Here is a 23,547-nt window from a genome sequence, read left to right as displayed (position 1 = left end):
GTTTCTGGATTATAAGATGAAACCAGAGCACTTAAACCCACAACCCCAGAATGCTTTTACTTGACACTAATGCTGGAGTTTTGTGAGCATTTGATGGCACTGAGCTACAAGAGCATTATTGAAGCCAGGTACTGATGCTGGGTGATTACTTTTGAATCACAAAATTCAATCCAACAGCATTGGATGGTGACCCATCACTCTGGAGAACAGAGTTCCACTGTCCACCTCCTAGTTCATTTCATACTTTTCCATGGAGATAAATTCAGTCATGGGTACTGACCATTGGACATATCATAAATGTTAATACTGTGGCTGCAACAGAAACATGAACTTCAGTGACAGCACAACACAGTCTATGAAAGTGTCATTCATTCATTTTTATTGTTCATTTAAAATCAGAGTTAGTACAGTGGCATGATCTACACACTTGATCAAATGTCTTTTACCCCCTTCCTCCAGAAATCATGATTTCAGTGTTTAACACTACATACTGAAAACACACAGGTAAATAGGCCTTTGTAAAACATCTTTGGATAATAAAAATTAGGCCATGAACCCCATGATTCATTTCACCACAGTAGCTATACTCATTATCCACACAATTTTTCAAGTATACATATTAAAAATAGTTACATTTAACATGTTAAAAACCTATATATATATGACACGTTTACATTTGTACACATTCCATGGCACATAGTGCATCAAGTAATCCTTTTATTTCTGATACAGACCTCACAGTTCAGTTGCCTATCAAAACAACAATAACCAAAGATTTGTTAGCTGCTCTCAGATTTCCATTATACTGGTTCTAGTGTCCTCTGAATCCAATACGACCTGAGATGACATATCAGAGTCCTTGGATTCTAATGCATGCACCAACAAGACAAGACTTTGGTCAAAGCTTTTGTCCAGCGCAGGGGAAAGTCAACCAATTTTTCAAAGCTTCTGCAAAATGTCATAAGCTGAGATGTGAAAAACAGTTGAAAGCAGTTTAATGTGAAATGTTGGGTCCAGATAAATGTATAATAAAAGTCTGAATCATTCTGAGTGGTGGTGATGCTACCAAGACATTATGATCCCTAGTTCTCATTTTAAACAAACACAAAACTTCTAAACCATGAAGCATTTGACTTCAAACCACCCTTAAAGATTGTTAATGTTGCAGTGAATCATGCACAAAGTTTGGAAAATTGGAGGAATTCCCCGTTTTACAATGTAGTTGCACCACTAATTAACTGGAACCAAAGGCAAGGTGGCCATTACTGCATTACACATAAAAAAGTAATGCACTCCCACACTTGAACATAAACATACATGTACCACAAGTACCTATTGTGTAGGTGGTTACAGGACCCTCCAGATTTGTAATGTGTCGAGGCCTTCGAAAAGCTTATTTCAAATCCAATTCCAATATCTTCCTTATCAATTTAGAGGTAATTTCAGTAGTAAAGAGCACCGTTAAGTCTGAGTATTCTATAAGTTACTACTAATACTTAATGTAATTTCTGACACAAAGAGAAACACAATGGTTTGCAGGTGGTAGTAGTCATAATTAAACAACAATGCACATATCTACATATATAATTACAGAATAAATAATGTCAAACATAAATAGCTTATATTATAATAAAATACATATTATGAATAGCCATGCGGGTAAGAGGTAGGGTCAGACTGTTATTTTGTTACAAGTTAAGCAACCAATTTGGGTCTGGAATACACGTGACCTGTCTAACTTACATAAGTTTCTGATTGTCTTATGACCATCTGGCACTCCAGATCACACCAATGCATCACTGGGGTGTCAGGAATTCATCAGACAAAAATAGTTATATGAGCATTATAATCACAATCATGGTTATGTCTTCACTTTTTTGCAGAAAAAAAATCATTCACTTTTCAGGCTATATACAGTAATGAGATTTGATTTACAGTAACTTTCACTCCTCAGTAGGCTTTACTTCACAGTGACTTGTAGCGCTCTGTGCTGTGACCTAAAACAAAGCTGTGAGATATAGGGTGACGGGTATTATTTTTAATGTGCATACAAATAGTACGGATGATCTCAGTGCTTTGAGTTTGAGTTTTAGGAAAATGGGCCAAATGAGTGAGAGAATGATGTGCAAGCCACTGCCATTCACAAGCAATGCAATCACTTTCTGCTATGTACACCAGTACATCAAGCTATACGCTGTCGTCAGGTTCTTTTTCCTCCCTCAAAGAAAACATATTTCATGAAACAATAATCTCACTAGATTTGATTTAAATTAACACCCCTTGTTCATCCAGAGAGGGGAAAGTCTTTCCATGGTTACTAATTTTTTATTTATTTTTTTAACTTTTAACTTTCGGCGAAGCAAAGAACAGAACATTTCTGTGGTCATTAAATAATCCCTTTTGAAGGATAAATGGTTACTGTCCCAGTGATTGCTTACTTCAGTGAGAACATTCATAATTAAAAAGAAAAAACATGTTTCCTTTATATAACACTAACGTGATCAGCAAAAGAATACAACATACAGACTCAGTACGACAGACAACACGTCGTTTCACAAAAGCACCTTGCAGCTTTCCCTTGTTTTAAATAAGATACTTTGATCAGTTCATTGATATTGGACTGACTACATTTATGAAAATCTGAATACTTATGTGGTATTGAATGCACCTCTCCTGTACACAGGACATAACAGACAAAAGGCTCTGACATTATTAAATACTTTTACAAAACTCTCACCATGGAATTGAGAGTCTGGAACTCCAGTTGGAACTCAACACAGACACATTTGGTAGTCATTAGTGCTGGTAGGATGAGGTGAGGGTTTGCCTGAATCCACTGAGCTGGTGTTTACTGGAGGGAAACTTGACCTGTGCAATGCTTGAATCCTGATCATTAACCGGAGCTGCCAAAGAGGGACGGAGGGGGATACACAGTGTGCTGGACTTTCACAGACAAAATCCACAGTGAACCAATGCCTCAGGGCTCCTGTGCACAGGACCTCACTAGTGGCAATGGTATATATTTTTCTTTATTTCAGTGATTCACTGAAAGTGAGACCACTGTACACAGGGGCATGACGGTGGACTCCCATAGACTACGTTTGATTCAAATTAAGCCTTTTCTACTGGACATGAACGAGGAGTCCGGAATGAGGATGAGGCAGACACTTTCCACAGAATCCTCCGCAGCGCCCATAGATTCTTGTTCCATCCTGCAAGACCAAGGTTAAAACAAAGCAATGACAAACCTTAAAACTTGTTAAGAATACCAATCTCTATCAATTTAACAATATAATGGGGAAAATGCATAAATGTCCTCTTTACCTCTGATCGATGGACTTTGAGAGCGACATAGTTGCCATGGGAAACCCATTTAGTTGACTCAGCAACTTTCAGCCCTGTTCCAGTGAGATTAATGCTGAACTGACCCTGACAAATAAAAGAAATGGTTTAAAAAGAAGCGGTTTGGCTACAGCTGTTACACTGAATGTGATTTAGGCCAGAACAGATGTTCCCAGATGAGCTGTCAAGAGTAATTTCACCTCCAGTGGTTGACTGTGAGAGCTCCAGTTCTTACCTGAGGGCATCTGGCAGCACTGTAGCAGTCTCCGGCAGTGGCGAAGGGAACAGGATGGCCTAGGAGAGTCTGAGAAAACTGCACATCTGTGGCTGCAGCAAACAATTAGAACCAGTACAACACTTTACAAAGGGTGAATTTTATTGGCGCAAGCACATTGCAAAGCACAACACAAAACACTGGCCATTTTTGAAAAATAACGTTCAGATGAAAAGCTCAGTTAACAATGGAGGGCAAACACAGTTCTTAGCAGGACCCTGGCCTTTTGTGCGGTGTCCTTTTTATTTTATATCACAGGTATTTTACATCAAATCATCTTCAATGTGTTAACCAAACTCATTTGAGTATGTGTGTGTGTCTAATGCCCCTTTCACACATTCACGGTAATCAAGAAATTTTCCAGAATTTACCCAGAGGACCTGTATGTGTGAACACAGCCATCCACAACATTCATTCATTCACTGATAGTCTGTAACCGCTCATCCAGTTCAGGGTTGCAGTGGGTCCGGAGCCTACCCGGAATCATACTGGCACAATGCAGGAACACACCCTGGAGGGGGCGCCAGTCCTTCACAAGGCAACACCATCACACCTTAGTAAGTACTCCAAAAACTCTAAAATCTGAGTCAGCGCATGTGAGAATGCAGCAGGAATGCAACAGAATTTCTAGTTTCTCTAGAAATTCTCTGGAGTTCATGTGTGAAAGAGGCATTAGTGTGCAAGTTTATATTCAGTGTCAGATTCTTACAAACAGATTCTAATGCTAGAATAAATGATAAATATCTATAAACATATTTTATTTATAAATATTTTTTTCTATAGTGATTCACCACTTGCTTTGCAATTTGAATTTGCTTAATCTCTAACCAGGAAATCAGTCCAAAATATTTTCTCACTCACGATCCCAAACACACACACACACACACACACACATTCAAAGAACCAAAAACTCCAGAATATGTCTGTAGTCAAATGAACACAATATGGTCAGTTGAAGAGTCTTTGTATAGTACCACAAGAGACTATTCATCAAGCAGTAATTTTCCTCTTACTCACTAATTATTCGCATGGTGCTAAGGTCCAGTCTCACTCTGTGAAAAACAGTGTAGCCCACTGCAGGGTAGTCATTCCTGCAAGCACAGTCCTGGCGCCTGCTGCCATTATATGGACACTCAAAAGGGTTGTTCAACCTGGAATTTTTCATTACATTAGAAAAGACAATATCAGTTACGTGTCATCTGTTTCTTCTTTTTATGTAGTTTATAAAAGTGGGGAAATTCAGAGGCTTAACATTTCAAATGCATGATATTTCAGTTTCGAGAAACAGCTTCTTGAGCCACTAAGATATGATGCTCATAAAGGAAGCGATACCTGTATCCATACACTTCTGAGTAGTTGTCGGTTTGGCCACTGCGAAGAGTCACATATTCCTTTGGATAGCTGGTCTGCATTTCTGCACAGTAAATTTGGATAATTCTTGATTTAACCTTGAGGAAATGTTCTCCATCTTTTTTAATGCCTTCTCTCATCTGCAACTCCTTGCAGGTGGAGAACAGTTCACCTGAAAAATAAGCAAATTAACTTAATGCAAACTGAAGATAACACAAATAAAGAACATAGAGGTCAAATATACTCAATCCCATTATGTGTCTGTGAAAATATCTTTAACAAATTGAACATGCTTGTGTTCACACAGAAGTATACAAATGACAATCTTTTTCAATTTTGTTTTTGCTTTTATTTTTAATATGGACTTAATATGGAATAGGGCAAGTGTTGTCTAATTCTGTGATTGACATTAATATGTGGACATTGAACTCTCCCATCACTGAAGCACATCATTGTAATTTCACCCAGGCCTGACTTGGCAGGAAAAATTAAGAGCAGAATTCTCTAGCGGCATGCCAAAGCCAAGTCTAGGCGTCTGAAACCCAGAGAATGAACCTGCAAACTTTGGCAGGCAGCCCTCCCTGTGCTAGGGTCAAACGTGAGGCCCCATTCGTGAAGTCTAAGCCTCACCAATCAAAAACTTCACACCAACAGGTTTTAAAAGGCCCTCTTGACAGCAGGGGCCAGGGTATTTAATGCTTCAAAGACAAACAGCTTAGAGCAAGGCTGAAAGTCAAGGTCTCTACTATACTTTATATTGGAAGAAGGGAGGAAAAAAAAAGCAAAAAAAGCTGACATGCTCAAAACAAAATCAAGGCATGAGTTGGCTGCCCAGTAAAGCCAATTTAATGTCATTACATAGCATATTTGTATGTGCATGGGCAACAGCCACAGGCAAGGCAAACAGAGCAGAACCATGTGCTCTGGAAAATTGAGGCAGACTCCACTTTATGTTCAGACATGTGTGTGTAACAGGGCAAAAGTTTAAGAAATAATCAAAGATTTCAAAGCAAAAATGCTAAAATCTTACATTCTATCCTGATGCTAAGGAAAATGCTGCAATTTCAGAACATTACAGAGAACTCCTAGTAATGCATAGATGTTTTTATTGCTAGTGTAATGTTTTGCTATAAACTATGTGATTCTAATACTGCGCACAAGAGAAAGCAATATACTTTCTTGGAAACAACTCTGGTGACCTGTACACACTACACAGAACCAGCAAGCAAGAATACTCACATTGGTTCTGTCTGCAGGCTGTCTGTGATTCAGGCTTGCTGGAAAGATGGCAATTTTTTGAAGGGAGATGTTTAGCAGTGAGACACTCTACCATTCTCTCCATCACCCCAGCACCACATGTCTGTGAACACTGATGAAAGAATTTAAATATATATATATATATATATATATATATATATATATATATATATATATATATATATGTTTACCAATATATCTAGGGATGATCTTTAGTTTTTTAGTTTTCATTTACATTTCAAATGAAGAGTTATGATCCAACGTACTATTGTAGAGACATGAAATTACTGTCCAACAGCAATGACACAGATAAAACAGGCACGAGATGTATATACACACTCACTTTGCTCCATGGCCCAACTTTCCAGTACCCAGGCGGAGGGCACTCTGGGAGTTGACATGGCTTAGTTTGGGGAGGAGGAGGCTCTGGGCACTCTGAGGGTAAGGCCTGCATGTAAGACCGGGCAGTAAACATCTGCAGGTCAGATGTAGAAGGCACTGCAGAGCATGAAACCATCCTCTGCTGATAACCTTCCCCACAGCTCACAGAGCACTGAAACACAAAGAATGTCTCACAAATACATGTACAACGCTAAATTCAAACTAAAATCGCTAAAGAAGGTTATAGCTAATTTACTTTGTATAAAACACTGATTAATATCGTAGGTCTGAAACATGTATTTGTATCAATATTTTTTGTAATGGATTATAATTCAAGTAAAATGTATATGCATCTAACCTGTGTCCACGCTGCAGTTACCCAGACATACTGACAGGGGACGCTAAGGCAAGGCTGATACAAGGCAGGTATGGGTGCGGGGCACAGGCTGTCCAAGACAGGGGTCATCCTCTCATCCACACAGAGAACTGTTCTATGCCTCATTCCTTTTCCACATGTAGCATTACACTGGATACAAATACAAAAATATACATGTGAGTATACACGAACAACATATGCAACAACATATATAATGTGTATATGCTGTCACAACTATGAAGATCCACTTGTGTAATTACAAAATGTAAAACTGATGTTGATACATATATGTAATTACATAAGCTTTACTACTGTAATCCATCCTCATTGAACATCATTGGGGAAAACACTGACTGAAGGCAGGCCTCTTTGTCTAACCTCAGTGCCTGACTTCACAAATGCTCTGAATGGGCACTGATGCAAACAGAAGCGGCAAACTGTTGTGGAAAGCACTCCTAAAAGGCTGTAAGAATACAGGGTGGCAGCAACTGCAGCGGGATGTCCAAAAAGCTCTTACAGGTGTGATGTCAGGATTCTACCTACTTTAGTTATATGGTATATATTTCTTCAAAATGTTTTAAGTATTCGTGAGTGGCACAGTGGTCTGAAGGTTGGCCTTATCATCTACCCTTGCTCTCTGTGCTAGCTAGACTGTGAGGTGAAATGACAGACCTGGGCAGTTGGAACTTTCCTACAGAATGTTAAACTGCACAGTAGCATTGATTTAGCCGCTATAACCTTGGACAATTTAGTTTTTTGGCACTGCAAAGTGAAACAATAGTGGGATACTGGCTGGGACTTTTGGAACTTGGAAACATAAGTTCCATTGCAAGTCAAGATAACAATGTCTTACTAGAAGGTCTTGTTTTTCTTTAGTCCTTAAATGGCCATCGGGACTCTGCTTTGAGCTTTGAAGAGCAGATAAAAGGAAGATGATGAGAAGAAAAAGGAATATTTTGCAGGTGTTATGACTTTTCTGTGTATAAGGGGGACTGATTAAGATCTAGGTTCTGAGTCTTTTCTGTGGTGTATCATTCTGCAGCGATGTTATCATTCAGGCCCTCAGTTCTGCCATTTTCTCCCAAACACTTTACTATGAGCTGCTTTCAGAAAGAGCTTTAGAGAGAATGCCCAACAATGCCATGGTAGTGGTTACATAAAAATCTCCTGCCTTCCAGAAATGGTATGTTCCTGTTAAATTAATGAGTCTAGTAGTAAATCCAGTTGACCAAATCATGAACAAATGTCAACACACGTTTAACAATAAAAGTAAACAGCTCTCCTTAAGTTTTGTTTCAAAGGCCAGGGCTATAAGCACTGAAGACTGAGAGAACTGTGAGCACTTGTTAGTGTGTGGGTTTTGTTTAAATATCTTTGAAGTTCCATGAGGGAAAAGATAAAAGAAGCACTGAGCCAGCTGAAGTGCCCAACCCATGCAAATGCCACATACATAACAGTGAAGCCTGGTCGCAAAAAGATGGCAAACAATGGTGTTTTAGGAACAGTAGTCAGATGTGATTGTATGTCACATAAGAAAATAAAGTTTCCAGTAGAAAAATAACATGTATAAACATTCGAAATTTGTCTAAAACCAACAGTTTTACAAGAAAGATTGTCTTCACACACATGGACACGTGAGCACACACATAAACTGAAAACAAGCGAGAAAGTACTCACCTCTTTCCACTCACTGACTGACCAGGTATAGCGATGGCAGTCTGGGAACAGACAGGGCTGCATGCTGCTGGGTCGAATATGGACATCACACATCTTTTCCTCCACATGACCTTTGCCTTTCAACCTGCAGTAAACCTCGCGTGTTTGCACACCAACCCCACAACTGACAGAGCACTGTTAACACACATCACACAGCAGTTCAAGAGGGTGACACTCAATAATTATTCCGTCTCTGTCAGCTAGAAAGGAGAGGGAGCCATTTTTAGTGAATCCAGCGCTCTACTAGAGAACAGATGAGCCTTTCAAAGTTGCATATCATGTGCTCTGTCCTTTTAAGTTATGTGGCCACTAACTGCTCAATCCAAAATTGTATTAAAATGTCACACAGTCATTCTCGCTTAGGAAATCTAAACCCTAAGTGGACACAAATGTTTCTGCTAAGTTCTATTGTCTGTGACAACCATACATTCGACTGAAACCTTATCATTCAAGTTTCTATATCTGTGTGTATCGCTACCTGTACATCTGGCAACTGCATTTGACATTTTTTCTTTACATGCATATGTCCAACAAATATGCATATGCACACTTAGACGCAATTTACTTTGTAGTTAAAGCAGACTTTGGTTTGGAAGCAACACAAAGGATATGGGCTAAAATCTGACCCCTGCTCTGTGTTTAATCAAAAGCATGAGGATTGAGGAGTTGGAAGCAATTCAGTACGATGTAATACGTGTTTTGTGATGGAATTAAAGCAGGTTTTGTAATATTATGAATATACTTAGAATATTTCTGGGTTTGTAATCATTCTCGTTGAATGTTTGGCTGTCTTTACATTTTTTAGTTGTCTGTATCCTATGCCGTCTCTGAAAAAAGACTTTAGCTTGATTTGTCTGTAATCAGGAGATGGTGATTAGATGATTATACCAATCTTTCAAAGTCATGGAATATTACTGACTTCTACTTCAGTGCCCCATTCATACACCCCTTAAGTACACATAAACACAAAGGAGAGACAATACAAAGGGCACTTCACCCTTCGTATCATTTTAACTACTCTCTATCACCCCTCCAACCTATGAGCTGTGGAGATTTGAAAGGCTGCTGAAAGGCCTGAACGGTGGGCTCTGAGGTTTCTAAAGTTGTCACAGGCATGGATGTTAAGATATAAAACATGTCTTTATGCTCTAGTTGCGGATTTCATGGTTTATGGTGGTATGTGGAGGAGGATGATTGCTTCCAGACCCCAAGGGGAGTTAAGGAGGAATGGGGGTCCTCACTGGGGAGTAGGGGGGTGGCATCACTGGACCTGGGAGAGCCACTCTGAACCTGCCTTAGCACAGCCAATAAGATTTCATGGTTATTCTCCAAGGGTGGGTATTTCTTTGAGCTTAAATAGGACCCAAGTAACTACACTACTTTCAAACCTGTTTCTCTAACTGGTTCCAGACGAAGTGCTCTCTGTTTATATTTGGCCTCATGTTGAACTCACAGAACAAGAGAAATGAACCCCTGGGACGCCACTTGCTTTACTCACGTACGCATACACTACAGAGCATCGCATGATGGATTGCGTGAGAGGGGTTCGAGAAGTTTATTCCTGGTGGCTGGTGATAAATCTGGGATAGTCTTTTGTTTGTGGCCGACCAGCTGTGTGTATGCATATGCGTTTCCTGCCTGGACGTGACAGTATAGTGCAAAAGTGTGTCACCCTTTAAAGACTAAAACACATCTTAAGTGTGTGACCTTCTCCTTTCCCTTTTCCACTCACACACACACACAACCTCTTCTGTGCAGGTGCAAGTGCAAGTTCAGATTCCCTGCTTAGATCTTGGAGCATTGCATAGAATATAGTCTAAAAGTAAGACTGCTTCTATTTAATATGATTAGAACTTATTCAGTGCCACTGAAAAAGATTTTAACCTATCAAAAATTGCTATTAAATGCAACAGAAAAACATGAGAGTACAAGTAAGTAACTGGCTGCATCTCCCAAAACATCCATCCATCCATTATCTGTAACTGCTTATCCAGTTCAGGGTCGCGGTGGGTCCAGAGCCTATCTGGAATCATTAGGCGCAAGGTGGGAATACACCCTGGAGGGGGCGCCAGTCCTTCACAGGGCAACACACACACTCACACCTACAGACACTTTTGAGTCGCCAATCCACCTACCAACGTGTGTTTTTGGACTGTGGGAGTGCCGCCCCCATGGCACCCTCTCCCAAAACATAATAATTTTAACTCTAAAATAATATTCCATGTGATTAATTACAGAACAAACTCTGGCTCATGTTTTTTAAACCAAGCCTTTTTCATTCATTTTTGCAGTGTTTTGATATTTATGTTACTAATAAAGTAGATTAATTGGTAGAATGAACAGTTTATGCAAGGGTTAATAAGACTACATGGGTAAGGATGTGATCCTATATAATTTTAAGCGCAATATATCAGGCCTTTCTGCAGTAACCCTATGTGTTACCTAATCAAACATCTGTTGAAAGGTCAAGCTGTATAATTGTGTTCCAGTAGTTCTTTCAAATAGTTGTTGTGACTGGCAATACACACCGCTCTCCAATTGTTGGTCTTCCAGCTGGGGCATGGTCCTGCCCTGCAGAGTTTGTGTGTCCTGGGCCGGGGAAGATGAGCACAGTGCTCCTCCTTCGTCTGGGTCTGGTTATGGTAAACACACAAAAGGTCTCTCTGCTTGGTCCCCTTGCCACAGGTCACTGAGCACTGTGAATGACAGACCAGAGTGTCAGATGGACTATGTTCATAATTATTACAAGTATAAATAATTACAAACACTTTATAAAGTCAGACACTTCTGACCCACCACCTGTAACCTGGAATTTGAAACCAGATTTAGAATAGTACACAGAGATCTGAAGATTACACACAAATAGTGACTTAATTTAAAGGGAAAGCATGCTCTGGCACACAACCTAGTATCTAACATGGGACAGCAAGAAAAGGAAAAGGAAGTCACACCCTGCTGCAGTGTTTGCACCCTAATCTCTCCTAATTATCCCAACCACATGCCTGCTATTTAGGATCAAAAATAAAACACAAACTCTAAATACTAGGCATTAAATAACATGGGTGAGAACAGATGTATTTGACACCATTATCCCTGTAATTGAAATCTGTTTCCCCCCCAGTCTTCTGGCTGTTCCATTTTTGAGGCTATAAAATCTGGCTAACCAGACTTTTTATGGTGCCTGCAACTTTTAGACTTTTAGCAATTTGTCTATATTCATTCGTCGTTCATTTCCCCTCAGTGACATTCGCTTTGCTTGTCCTCTGTTTAAATAAGCTTCTATCTACTATGTGCCATGGACAAAGAGTTAAAAATCAATTACATTTGTGTGCATATAAGAGACAAGGCAAGAGAGAGGCCTTAAAAGTCAGTGCAGACAATCATCTGGTTTCAATAAACATAACTACAACATATGAGGAACGTTTCTCAGAAAAAAATATTCAGAATCAATGCAGGAAACTCAAGGGAAGCTTCAGGCCTCTTTCCTGAAACTGGAAAAAAAAAGCCTGGATTAATTGCTCTATTAAGAGCAATACATTCACTGACCATATTTTGTTATTGAGTTTTGTTACTGAGATTTCATGTTCATGTCATACATAATGATTACAAGTTTTTTCATTTTCAAGAATATGTTCAGTATTTAGCTTACAACTGGAAAACCAAAAACACTACAATCAAACCGAGGCTCTTAAATCTTCATTGTTGGTCTTTCACGAAGCTACAATAAACGGCCTTGAGCCACAACAGTACTCATTAAACCATTTTCAAACAGTGCACGCTGGGAAGACAATCAGTCTCTCACAGGCACAAACACTACACATATCCATCACAAACATGGTAATTATGGAAGCATGTTAAACACAGGGCTTGAGTTTGCTGACAGAACATCAAAGGGTGTTGTGCTAAGCGCTTGATCCAGAACATGCAGGTAGAAAAAGCTGGAGGCTCCTGCAAAAGGCAAACATGATGGTACTCCTCTACTCCTAAACAGGAGGCACAGACCAAGACTGAGATAAACATGTCCATTGGTTAGAGAGGGTCTAAGCCCCTCCTCACTCCTATAACAGAGTGAAAGAGGAGAAGAGGAAAAAGAGAGAAAGAGAGGGAGAGAAGAAAGGCAGAGATCATAGCCATATGGAGTGAGGAACCAGTACACATTGTGTGACGGGGAGAGGACGGGTGCAAGCAGTGAACTCCCCTCATTCACTCATCAGACTCACCCATTACACATCAGGTAATCAGAGCTGGGAGAAAGGAGCTGGCAAGCACTGTGGGATCAGAAGATGACTTAGTCTCCACAGGCAGAAGAGAGAAGACTGGGAAGTCTACTATCTCTTCTTAAGGTATGTAAGATTCAAATGTAGAAAATGAAATGACTTTTAATGCATAATGTACTCCAGAAAAGCAAGGGATAGACAACATGATGAAAATATGGAGAGATAGGATAGAAATACAGATAAGAATTCTAAGAATTCTTAATATTTTAAACTACGTGCAACTCTATATTCAATCATGCTAACATTTTTTCAGTGCTCCATTTTACATGTTATATTATGTATAGCTATGTGTAATTACTTAATTGTCTATAATGCTATTTACAGTATTGGATATATATATATATATATATATATATATATATATATATATATATATATATATATATATATATATATATATATATATATACACGCACACACACAAAATAAAATCTTGAGGTTGACCTCCTAAATGAACCGGCCTGGTTGTATCGACTCCTTATTAGTTCCAGATGCCAAAGAAGTACTAAAGTACTAAACCCACCCCAATCCAATTGACCAAACATCTTAAGTCTAAGGTAAGCCTGAGCAGACCTGTCTGATATCATAACAATTCCACAAATTCTTCAAACTTTCTGCATGATCCAGTTGAGATTTCAGTATCACCAGTGAATCTGCATGTGTCTTCTGAATTGTTTGAGGCATAAAATATAATGTTAATGTTGATAATGTTAAAATAATGGTAAATTCTATAAATATTTCTTTAGGTATTTCAAAAATATGTTTTAAGCCAAAACCTTGCTGGTTTATCTCTCATAAATCAATGTTGTTATTTTCAAAGAAACAGCTCTTACACCTATGAAGGACAGTGGAAGTCTAGTTCCACCATCATGAGCACTTTCACATTACTCTAAATGGCTATAAATATTATTTAATATGCTGAATTATGCACTGAAATGTGCATAATGTCCTTCTTAATATGTTAAATTATATGAGAAATTGATATACATCAGTCAGCCAAAACATTAAAATGTCACTCATTGTCCATTCTATCAACTCTAATTATGACACTGGTGCACTTTGAAGGTCTGCATTTACTGTAGTCCATCTGTTGTTTTGCATAATGTGTTAGACCCTTTCACACTTTTGCTGTCCTTGTGTGTCTTGACCATTGCAGAACAGAATAAAAGAGGGTTAACAATATATTTAGAGCAACAGATGACTTTTAGGATTTCATATAATGGAAGATAAGCGTAAAGACAATGAGGTGGGTTTAATTTAATGACAAACTGCTGTAGGTTAGCGCTGTAAATTTGATCTTGCCCAGACACACATTCACTGAAGCAAGCATAGTCCAATCTGGTTTCACAGAAAAAACAGACTTAAGCAAGTGTGTTCAGGTTTCAGCTGTTTTTCATCTGATCACTGTGGTTATTCTGCAAGTTTATTTTAAGTGCCAAGTTGGTTGATTTACTCCAAATGATTTTACACAAACTAACTCAAAGTCTAACTAAGGCCACAACAAATCCATACACAGAACCTTTGTGCTGGACCACTATCAGGATCTGACGCACTTCTAGTTTGATGAGCAGGGCATTTTTCCTGTCAGTTTTGTGTAGGTAAACCTGGCTTCACTATGGTGATAATTAATTGCTTCTGTTGACCTTCAGGAAGATATGAGCCCTAAGCAAGATAATATCACAGTGTGAGTCAGGGCTGAGGTTAAATACCATTCACATTACATAGGAAAGATAGTGATAACAGGCATCTGGAAGACAGAAGCTCTTAAAGAGCCCAGCAAATCATTTACATAAACCATATTCTACACTATGGCAGAAAGGCCCTGGTATCAATTACCAACATCTACACAGCGACTAAACTTTTATGAACAAACAAGATACAAGCCATAAATTGAAATTAAAAAGCCAATCATTCTGTGTACATTAATCTGAAAGCAAGCGCTGCAGTGTTAAAGAAACACATGCTGCACTGCTATATTTGTAAAGTAATATGTTTTCTTTTGCAGGAGGAACAAAACCTCATGCTAAATATGGAGCAGTCAGCATGGTGGCAGCTGGTAAGAATGCTGCGTTTGTAGAGCAGTGTGTCAAGGACAGCCTCACAGATCACACTCCTCATAAACAGTCCTGGGAAAAGAGGTCACATCTTTGTGTGTTCATTTTTAGCATTTATATGTCAGAGATTTTTACTGTTCTTCATTCTTTAAGACTACTCATTCATCTAGTACTAAGAATTTGTGCGGAATCTTTATACTGTGTTGCAGGTACTGTGATAAAATAGAGAAAATACTTAAATATATAAAAGGACACTAAAAATGTGTGTGAATCAGTTATGATCTTTTTTGCATTTTTCTCTCATTATCTAGACTCTTCAGGTGATAATGAAAAAAGTGGAATAAACAAACGGCTAAAGAGGTAAGCACTTTCAGGAAGAAACTTAAAGAGCAGTCTGAAGAGGAAAGTAAAAATGCCAAACGATATGTATGCAGTCAGGATCTCCACTGAAAATATCTACTGTGCTAAATAAGCAATGTTTAAAAGGAAGCACCAGATTTGTTTATAATGATCAACTATGAAAATCCACATGTTCAGTACTCATCAATTACAGGCATAGATGACGAGCTTGACGACATCAGGTACATTTTCTCATCCCAATATCTCCACACACTCAACCAGAATATATGCTTATTAATATTTCCCCTATCCTCATACACTCAGAGTTTTGGATCTTACAGTCAGAGGGGTCCATTATGGTGAAACATAATTCACTGCCACTGTTTGGAACTACAGACATGTGATAGACAAACATGGATAGGCAAATTTAAAAGAAAGTGTATGTTTTTATGTATATTTAGTTTGCAATTCTGGGACACTAATAAGCTAACATAACCCAACATCTTTATTCCCAACAGATTTTACAATGTTTAAAGTGTAAACAACTAATAAATATGGCTCAGTTCATGTTTTCTCTTTGAACAGTTTCATCTTCAAGAGTTTTCAAACTAAAGAACAACCTTCTTGCCTAAACGTTTCTATCAAAGATCAGAGCATGAAGATCTGTGCTCTGGTATTACATCTTTCTGAAGCATAGCACCTGCTCCATATGTGGCTCATTACCACATTCCTCTATGCTGACCATACTCTGTTTTACTTTGTGTTGCTTTGTGGACACATGACATGACACATACCTTTTCATTGCCACTGATTTAGGATGCTATATTTACTGAGCCAGCTAAGCCTTTGAGTGTGTTTGATGACTCAGAAGTGATGCAAAATCTATGCTAGAATTTTAAAAGTTACAAGTATTTAACAATAACATGGCATGATCTCTAGAAGTTAAAGAAATCTTTTGCAAGAATGCTTAGTTTATATTTACCTTACATTTCTATTTGTTAAAAGAACCAAGTACTTGAATAGTATGTTATCAGTTAGGGTTAGGTAACTATATATAAACTTATATTAAGTTCACCTACAATGGAGTAACTCATATTTTCTAATTATGAACAAAACAGGTTTTGATAAGTAATATTGACAAGCATTCTCAGACACATATGCTGGAATTTCCTCTCCATCTGTGCACCAGTCACTACATCCAACTTAAGTAAAAACAGATCAGACTTGCAGGTAACAGTGGAGCATATGGGAATTGAGAATTTAGGAAATAAGTACAGATAAATACCTGCATTATTCGAATCAGTTTCATTAATGTAAAAATATGAGGTCTATGAATTTTGACATTTTAAACACTGGTGGTAAATTGATAAGGCTATATATTTCTGAAGGTTGTGGGCTGTATGTAGATTAAATGTTAGGTTTAAAAGGGCTGTGAACTTAATTGCAGATGTTTAAAATCTGTAAATATTTCACAATATACTTCAAAGATAAAACCTAGAAAAACAGGGATGGCACAGCAACTACACGTACCCACAACCAACTTAAGCAATCTCAAAAAAGTAATATTTATGAGTCATTTTACTGAAGGTAAACTACAGTACATGAATGATAAGTGAGATTAGTAATTAACAACAGCAGGGATTTGTCCAGTCAACACTGATGGCATTATTTGGTACTGGATCGTTTCCAATGAATAACAAAGTGTGTGACATTTTTTGTAAAAAGAAAAAAAAAAACACTAAACACTAAAGCCCTTTATTTAACATAAAGCTTTCACTAATGCAATTACTCTGTTAATTAGGATATATTTTCCCAATTAAAATGAAATGTACGCTTAGCCTGAAAAACTGTTTACCTCCTCTGCTAGGCCTGGACAAGGAAGCTAGGCCACTAAAAAATGGAAAGGGCTGATATGTTTTTTGACTCAACTGGATAAGACGGGTAACAGAGGATAATACAATGCTCATAGTACAATGGGAATAGCACATCAAGTTGTTAAAGCCTGAATTTACACTGAAGTTTAAACACACATCAGATGGCCAAGACTGATTTTGAGTTCATTTTATGATCTGCTTCTGATCACAGGACATTGTGACATAGAACAGAGTTCCACTTCTTAAGAATTGTATATGTGTAATATATAAAGAATATATATTTTTCTTTACAAGATCCATTACATAATGGTAAAGGCTAGACTATATTAGACAAGCTAGCATAATAATTTTTACTAGAGGAAAATTTTATATTTATATATTTATATTCATAAATAATATTTTATAATTTTATATTTATTGGTGGACTTCATGTCTTTAATTAATTTAATTTAATATCTGAAATTAAAGTTGTGAAGAATTTTATGTTCTATAGTGTATGTTGCATTTCTGCTGTTTTAATTTGTTATTGTAAACTACCATATGGTTTGCTAATCATTTTTAAATGACTGTCTTACTAGGGGGCAAATGGATGACACTAATTCCCATTCAACTGTTTATTATTATTATTATTATTATTATTATTATTATTCCTTATCTATTTTACTTCCTGCTTTCTATGGCTTTTGTGAATATCACATATTATACCACCAGTTAAACCAGTTAGTTTCAACCCTGCAGTGCGATTGGCTCAGAGACGTTCCAGAGTGGCAATATTGCACAATAAATGCACTCTAGAATAACTCTGCAAAATGTTCTTCTGGTATAACACTGCAAAATGCATACAACCTAGAAATTACACCCGTGTTCATAGGATAGCTGTGGGGTGCAGTGACTATTTCAACCAACGGGGAACCAGGTCAGGTTCTGTTTGCCCCCCTAATTTTAACCATTGATTCTTTGATTTAATGAAATATCACTGAGTGTAAAACACATGTATAATTTTAAGACTGAAACTACAAAAGAGAATGCTTCATGTACTGCTTTGTGGGGGGTGGGGTGGGGGTGGGGGTGGCATTTTAAAAATTAGATCTGGCATTGCCCTTAATAATGTTGTACATATGGCATCTTTGAGGTTCTCTGTAATTAGTGAAGAAAAATAAAATCCAGTATTATTTTTCCCTTTTATTTACACTGCCAAAATACTGAAGCTTTAGTAATGCAGACTATGTTGTTAAAAACATTGCCATAATCACAGATGCAATGATGGCTTCAACCGGTTCCAAGGTAAGTCATAAAATTAAGGGATAAAAAGGCAGTCTCTCAGAACATTCTCAAAATATTCTCCTTGAATAACACTACTCTGTCTCATTGTTCATTTCTCATGAAAATATTTCATTAAGATTTGATTTTGATGAAAAGCTACCACAGTGTAACCAGACTACATCAATATGATGCTGAATTGCTTAAGTACAGCTATTACCCCATTACTCCAGGAATGTTGTTGAACCCTGTTAAACAACAGTCTTCACAAAGACTTCTCCCTCATGTCAGATAAATCTTTGAAAATCTTGAATACAATGCTTTGTATAAATTTAAGTAAATGACTAAATGCTGTTGTAATACTTCACACAGATATCATAAGCCTATTATATAGAGCTACATATGATTTTATGTTTCTGTCCTTTCAATTATGCAAGATTGCTGTTTATATAAATTCATTAAAAATGCATTAAAGTTGTTGTTTTTATTGACTGTTCACAACATTTGCTGTTACTTATTACTGAGATTTAAAAATATATAAATATATTATTAGTTAAAAAAAAATTTATAAGGATATACTATGTTGCATATTACTGTATTTTGTTTATGTTCCATTTAAGTTATTTAGTAATTAATATTAAATACAGTTTCTTCTACATCATATGAAGAAGATTGTTTTCCAATTAGTGAATGTACTTGTAGGAAAATATTATGTATCTGTATGATTAGCATTTTGGCATCAAGGAGTGATCCATTCTTCTAGTATTGAGAATTAATAGGCAGTATATCCCTGAATAGCAATTGGGGTCACATTAAATGTATATAATTTATTTGTAATTGTTTTAATTACATGTTTACATGGATATTGCCAGCAATGTTATTGTAGTAAAAGGAATCTATTATAAGTCTCTGGCTAAATACATTAGAGAGAGATTAATTACTCAAATGATGACCAGAAGCACTAAGTGATATCAAAGCTTGATTTGATATCTAAGATATGTTTTATTTTTTTGGGAGAATACTAAGAAATGAATTAAAATCATTACAAACTTTAAACTTTTTTGTGTATCAGCACTTGTTTTTAATTTGTTGATAGTGCCTATTATGTGATTATGGACTCCATTACATGCTGTTCAGATTATTCCATCTAAACTGACACATTTGGGATATGGTCAAAGAAAAACCTTCTGTTATTTTATTCCAGAAAGCCACCCCCCCCAAACTTTCATTTTTAATCAATTAAGCAAAGTCACCTCAGACATATTATAACCCCTTTTTTTTAAGTTCACACATAGTGTTTTCCATCAATGAGGAACCAGAAGAAATAAATTGGTAAGTTTATTTTGGTAAATTTGGAAAGTTCCAGAAAACTTTACAGCATTCATGGGTGTGTCAAACTTACGAAACTCCAGAAAGAGCAGAGAGCCTCAAATAAAGTGTTATTATGCAGTGGAGCCAAATGGAGTCATTTAAATACAAATAAAACATTCGCTGGGGAGCACCAAGATACCAAACAGAAAAAATTAGGAACCAGAGTTCTTTTGGTGGAAAAGTGCTAACTGTTCCCTGAGGTCCTAATTAAAATATTTTTATTTGTTTTTAATTAGTTTGGTCAAAATACCACAAGGATCAAGCACAACAGTCCCTCTTTCATCCTGTCTAAATATCTCTGTTCAGAATTCCATAAAGACAGGTTTAAGCACCTGTTGCTTTAAATCATCATAACCATGGCTCACCCCATGGGTGCATATCAATAATAATAAACAAAAAAAGCAAGTGAAGACAGGCTTGCATTTTTTGCTGGTTTTGTTGCTTTCTCCTCCTTCTCCACACTGGTTGTGTTTATTTTATGCAGCTTAACGTCATCTGTGCACTCTCAAATAAATGCGAATCTGGTCCTGTGTTTGGTGATAATCAGTTGTAGTTGCGGTATGCTAGATTCTCTCATCCTCTTGTCAGAAAGAGAAAAAAAAAATAAAATGGCCAAATGCCAAATTTTCTGATTTGGGCAGTCCAAGAAAACTGACTGGGCTGTCTTTCATTTCAAAATTTGTGGGTTGGTAGGTTCTCCAGGTACAGAAATTTATGTGCACATGTACACATGATGTAGTAATATTATTTTCATTACATACCTGCACCCCCTTGCCCCAAATTATATTAAAACCTTTTATTTATTTTATTAAGGGATATATTTTACACATGAATACAACTGAAATGTTGCACTGGATATTATTCAACACCCTGTATAAGATTAGGAAAGTTGCTATATGTAACTGAATGGGCTGGACATGTTAGCATGGTATTGTATGGTGAATGTCATCAGGGAACAGCTATATACTGAAAAACAACACAAATAAAATAACTTAATGAAGTTTTAATATTTTCATAAATGAGAAACTAAGCGTAAACATATTGTGGATGTTCATGCAACTGCATGGGAAATAAACCAAGCCTGTTGTGAGTCTGCTGTTAAAGGGATTTAACAACAGGTAGGCCACAAGATACCAAGATACGGATGGCCAAATGTGAGATCCTCAGTGATGCAAATATATTTAGACATTCTGAAATCTGACCCTGAAACAACTGAACAAGAACCATGGCAGCTAAGGAGTGCTTCACATAAAAATGCAGACAAAAAATTAACTAAGAAATCATGTTTTTCATGATTAACAATGCATGACAACAAAACACCACATTAATATTCTTAAGCAAAATAAATAACCCTTTAAAATAAAATCTTCAAAAAAGGTCAAACCTGGCCTAAAAATGTTAAACAGCAACAAATGACCAAATGTGATCAGTTAGAGGTATTTGCATTTTAACAGACAGCGAAATCCAGGAGCACAATTTGGTAGAAGCAAAGGATATTAAGCAGGAATAGGCTGTATTAATGAGATGTGTTCTCACTACAAACACAAAAGGTTGACTCTCTTGCATCCACAGTAAGATGATAATCACAGTGAAAATGAAAGCTTCAAATTGAAAGGTTTTGTTATATTAACATTTGTTCACTTGTGAGTAACAATATTGTTCACTTAAAAACATACTATACTGGTGAGAAATAGGTGTTATAAGCATCTCTGACAGTGATTATTTACTAATTGCCTTATAAAATTATAATAAATATTTCCTTGTCTCCTGACTGTAAAACAATAAACAGCAACTCATTGTCCATAGTTCATATCATTAATATCAAACTTAGCAAAGTGCTTGTGATTGTTTAAATGCAACATTCACACCATTTCTCTTATTTATTCTATACTATTTATATATATAATATTTTTCTCACATATCTTAGATGTTTTGTAAGATGTATGAATAAACACACAGTTAGCTAAAATTTTGTGGTCTATGATAGAGCTGTGCCATATCGTATCGTGCTCAATAATTTCACAAAATTTTTTCAAACTATAAAACAAAATCAATATTGTGATTATCGTAATATTCTGACTTGTTTATGAAATGATGTCATGCAGTTACACGTAATATGGCATACATTCATTATGTGAGTAATTTAGGCACAGTGATTAGGCACAGCAATTAGCTCTGCGTTCAAAGAATTTTCTCCAAAAGACAAGTGATTTCAGTTGTTTGGAGGTGGTTTGGATATAAAGTATCAATATTCTATATATATTTTATACAATGTCAGAACCATGGTAAGTTTTTTCTTTTAAATAAGCAGATATTTACACATGTATTTGTTGTTCCTTCTGAATGTTTGAAATTGTTATATTTGTATGACATTAAAATAAGGTTATATATATAATAATTTAAATAAAAAATCAAATATATAGTTATTGAATTTAATTAATATTAATATATCTTTTATCTTGTTGCAATAGTGTGTTCTGGAAATTAATAAAAGTATTTTTCAGTGTATTTTCATATTGTCAAGAATATTGTTATCGCCAAAATACCCTGAATTATCATGATATTATTTTAGAGTAATATCGCCCACCCCTAGTATATGTTAATGATTTTGGTAATCTTTCAAGAGTATTTGAATTTGGCATTTCATTTTGAAATATATTTACAGGATTTTGTAGACACTGTTATTCAGAGCAACTTTCAAAGAAATCATGTTATAGAGGTAGGCGAGTGTATGCAATAAGAGTCTTGCCTGAGTACCCTTATGGGTATAGTGTAAAATTCTGCTGCACATATAGCAGTGATGTTACTACACTACAGTAACCACAAGTGCTTTCATTTTGCATACAAGATTTAGGATGCCCCTGGTCAAATGACATGTTTTGTCCATATATTTTACAATTTTGCTGAATGTAACATATCAGGAAAATGAAACAAAATATATATTTTTAGTGTTCTTTTTCCATAACCCAGACTTTTGCGAACAACTGTATTAAAACTTCAGTTCCTGGCAGTGAGGTACTTTATTGTGCTACATATAATTAGTGAACGTAAACAAAAAATCTTTGTGAAAATGTAGTTTGTGTTTGATTAACTTTTTGAACACTAATTTCACATCACAAAGAAATATGCTCCCAAACAGCATTACTGCATTATTCATGTAGTCATTTCTGATGACAGGCAAGAGGTCAGACCAAGAGCACCAATGAGAAAATATTAAATATTACTGTTAAAAATACTAACTTAATTATTAAATCATACTGTACAAAGTTACATATACAATATACAGAAACAGTCATTTGTTGCTGTTTGATAAACATAATATTATACTCTTATACACAAATATACACTTGTGTTTTTGACTACAAAATGCACCATGACTTTCAACCAGTTCGACTTCACGCTTTATCATATAAAACAATAAATAGCATTTGGATAATTTGCCCTCCCAAGACAATATTCAGTGTTGTCAGACAACACAGTTCTTGTAATTTACAGCTTACATTTAGAACCTTTGCTGTAGATTGGTTGCATATGTTTATAATGATTCCCAGTGGGGACCGGCATTTTAGTTTCTCACTAATCAACACCATGTCAGTGTAAGAGCTGCTTGGGTGGGCAGGAGTTGCAGCTAGTGCTAAAAGCTTGTGTTGGAGTTCTATGGTCTTGGGTGCAGAAA

At 36.5% G+C, this 23,547-nt stretch overlaps 1 protein-coding gene and 1 long non-coding RNA gene across 2 annotated transcripts in view; one reads left to right on the top strand and one right to left on the bottom strand.

Moving 5' to 3' along the window:
- Positions 1 to 389: 389 nt before the first annotated feature.
- The window catches only part of LOC136694501 (A disintegrin and metalloproteinase with thrombospondin motifs 20), a 79,110-nt gene continuing 55,952 nt past the window's right edge, over positions 390 to 23,547 (bottom strand). The window contains exons 29-38 of the mRNA XM_066668119.1: positions 11,225 to 11,392; positions 8,658 to 8,831; positions 6,963 to 7,130; positions 6,567 to 6,776; positions 6,206 to 6,335; positions 4,949 to 5,138; positions 4,634 to 4,767; positions 3,578 to 3,669; positions 3,325 to 3,429; positions 390 to 3,212 (exon numbers count right to left, since the gene is read on the bottom strand). Of these exons, the coding sequence (XP_066524216.1) occupies positions 3,123 to 3,212; positions 3,325 to 3,429; positions 3,578 to 3,669; positions 4,634 to 4,767; positions 4,949 to 5,138; positions 6,206 to 6,335; positions 6,567 to 6,776; positions 6,963 to 7,130; positions 8,658 to 8,831; positions 11,225 to 11,392 (1,461 nt within the window). The 3' untranslated portion in view covers positions 390 to 3,122. The remainder of the gene's footprint in view (positions 3,213 to 3,324; positions 3,430 to 3,577; positions 3,670 to 4,633; positions 4,768 to 4,948; positions 5,139 to 6,205; positions 6,336 to 6,566; positions 6,777 to 6,962; positions 7,131 to 8,657; positions 8,832 to 11,224; positions 11,393 to 23,547) is intronic.
- LOC136694502 (uncharacterized) lies at positions 12,982 to 15,460 on the top strand. Its single transcript, XR_010802212.1, has 3 exons — positions 12,982 to 13,039; positions 14,979 to 15,029; positions 15,339 to 15,460. It is a non-coding gene; the product is annotated as an uncharacterized lncRNA (long non-coding RNA).

Source organism: Hoplias malabaricus, chromosome 4 (assembly GCF_029633855.1).
Source record: "Hoplias malabaricus isolate fHopMal1 chromosome 4, fHopMal1.hap1, whole genome shotgun sequence".
NCBI classification, from domain to species: Eukaryota; Metazoa; Chordata; class Actinopteri; order Characiformes; family Erythrinidae; genus Hoplias; species Hoplias malabaricus.
The sequence above is the reverse complement of the archived record's forward strand: the minus strand, read 5'-3'. Positions and strand labels throughout refer to the sequence as shown.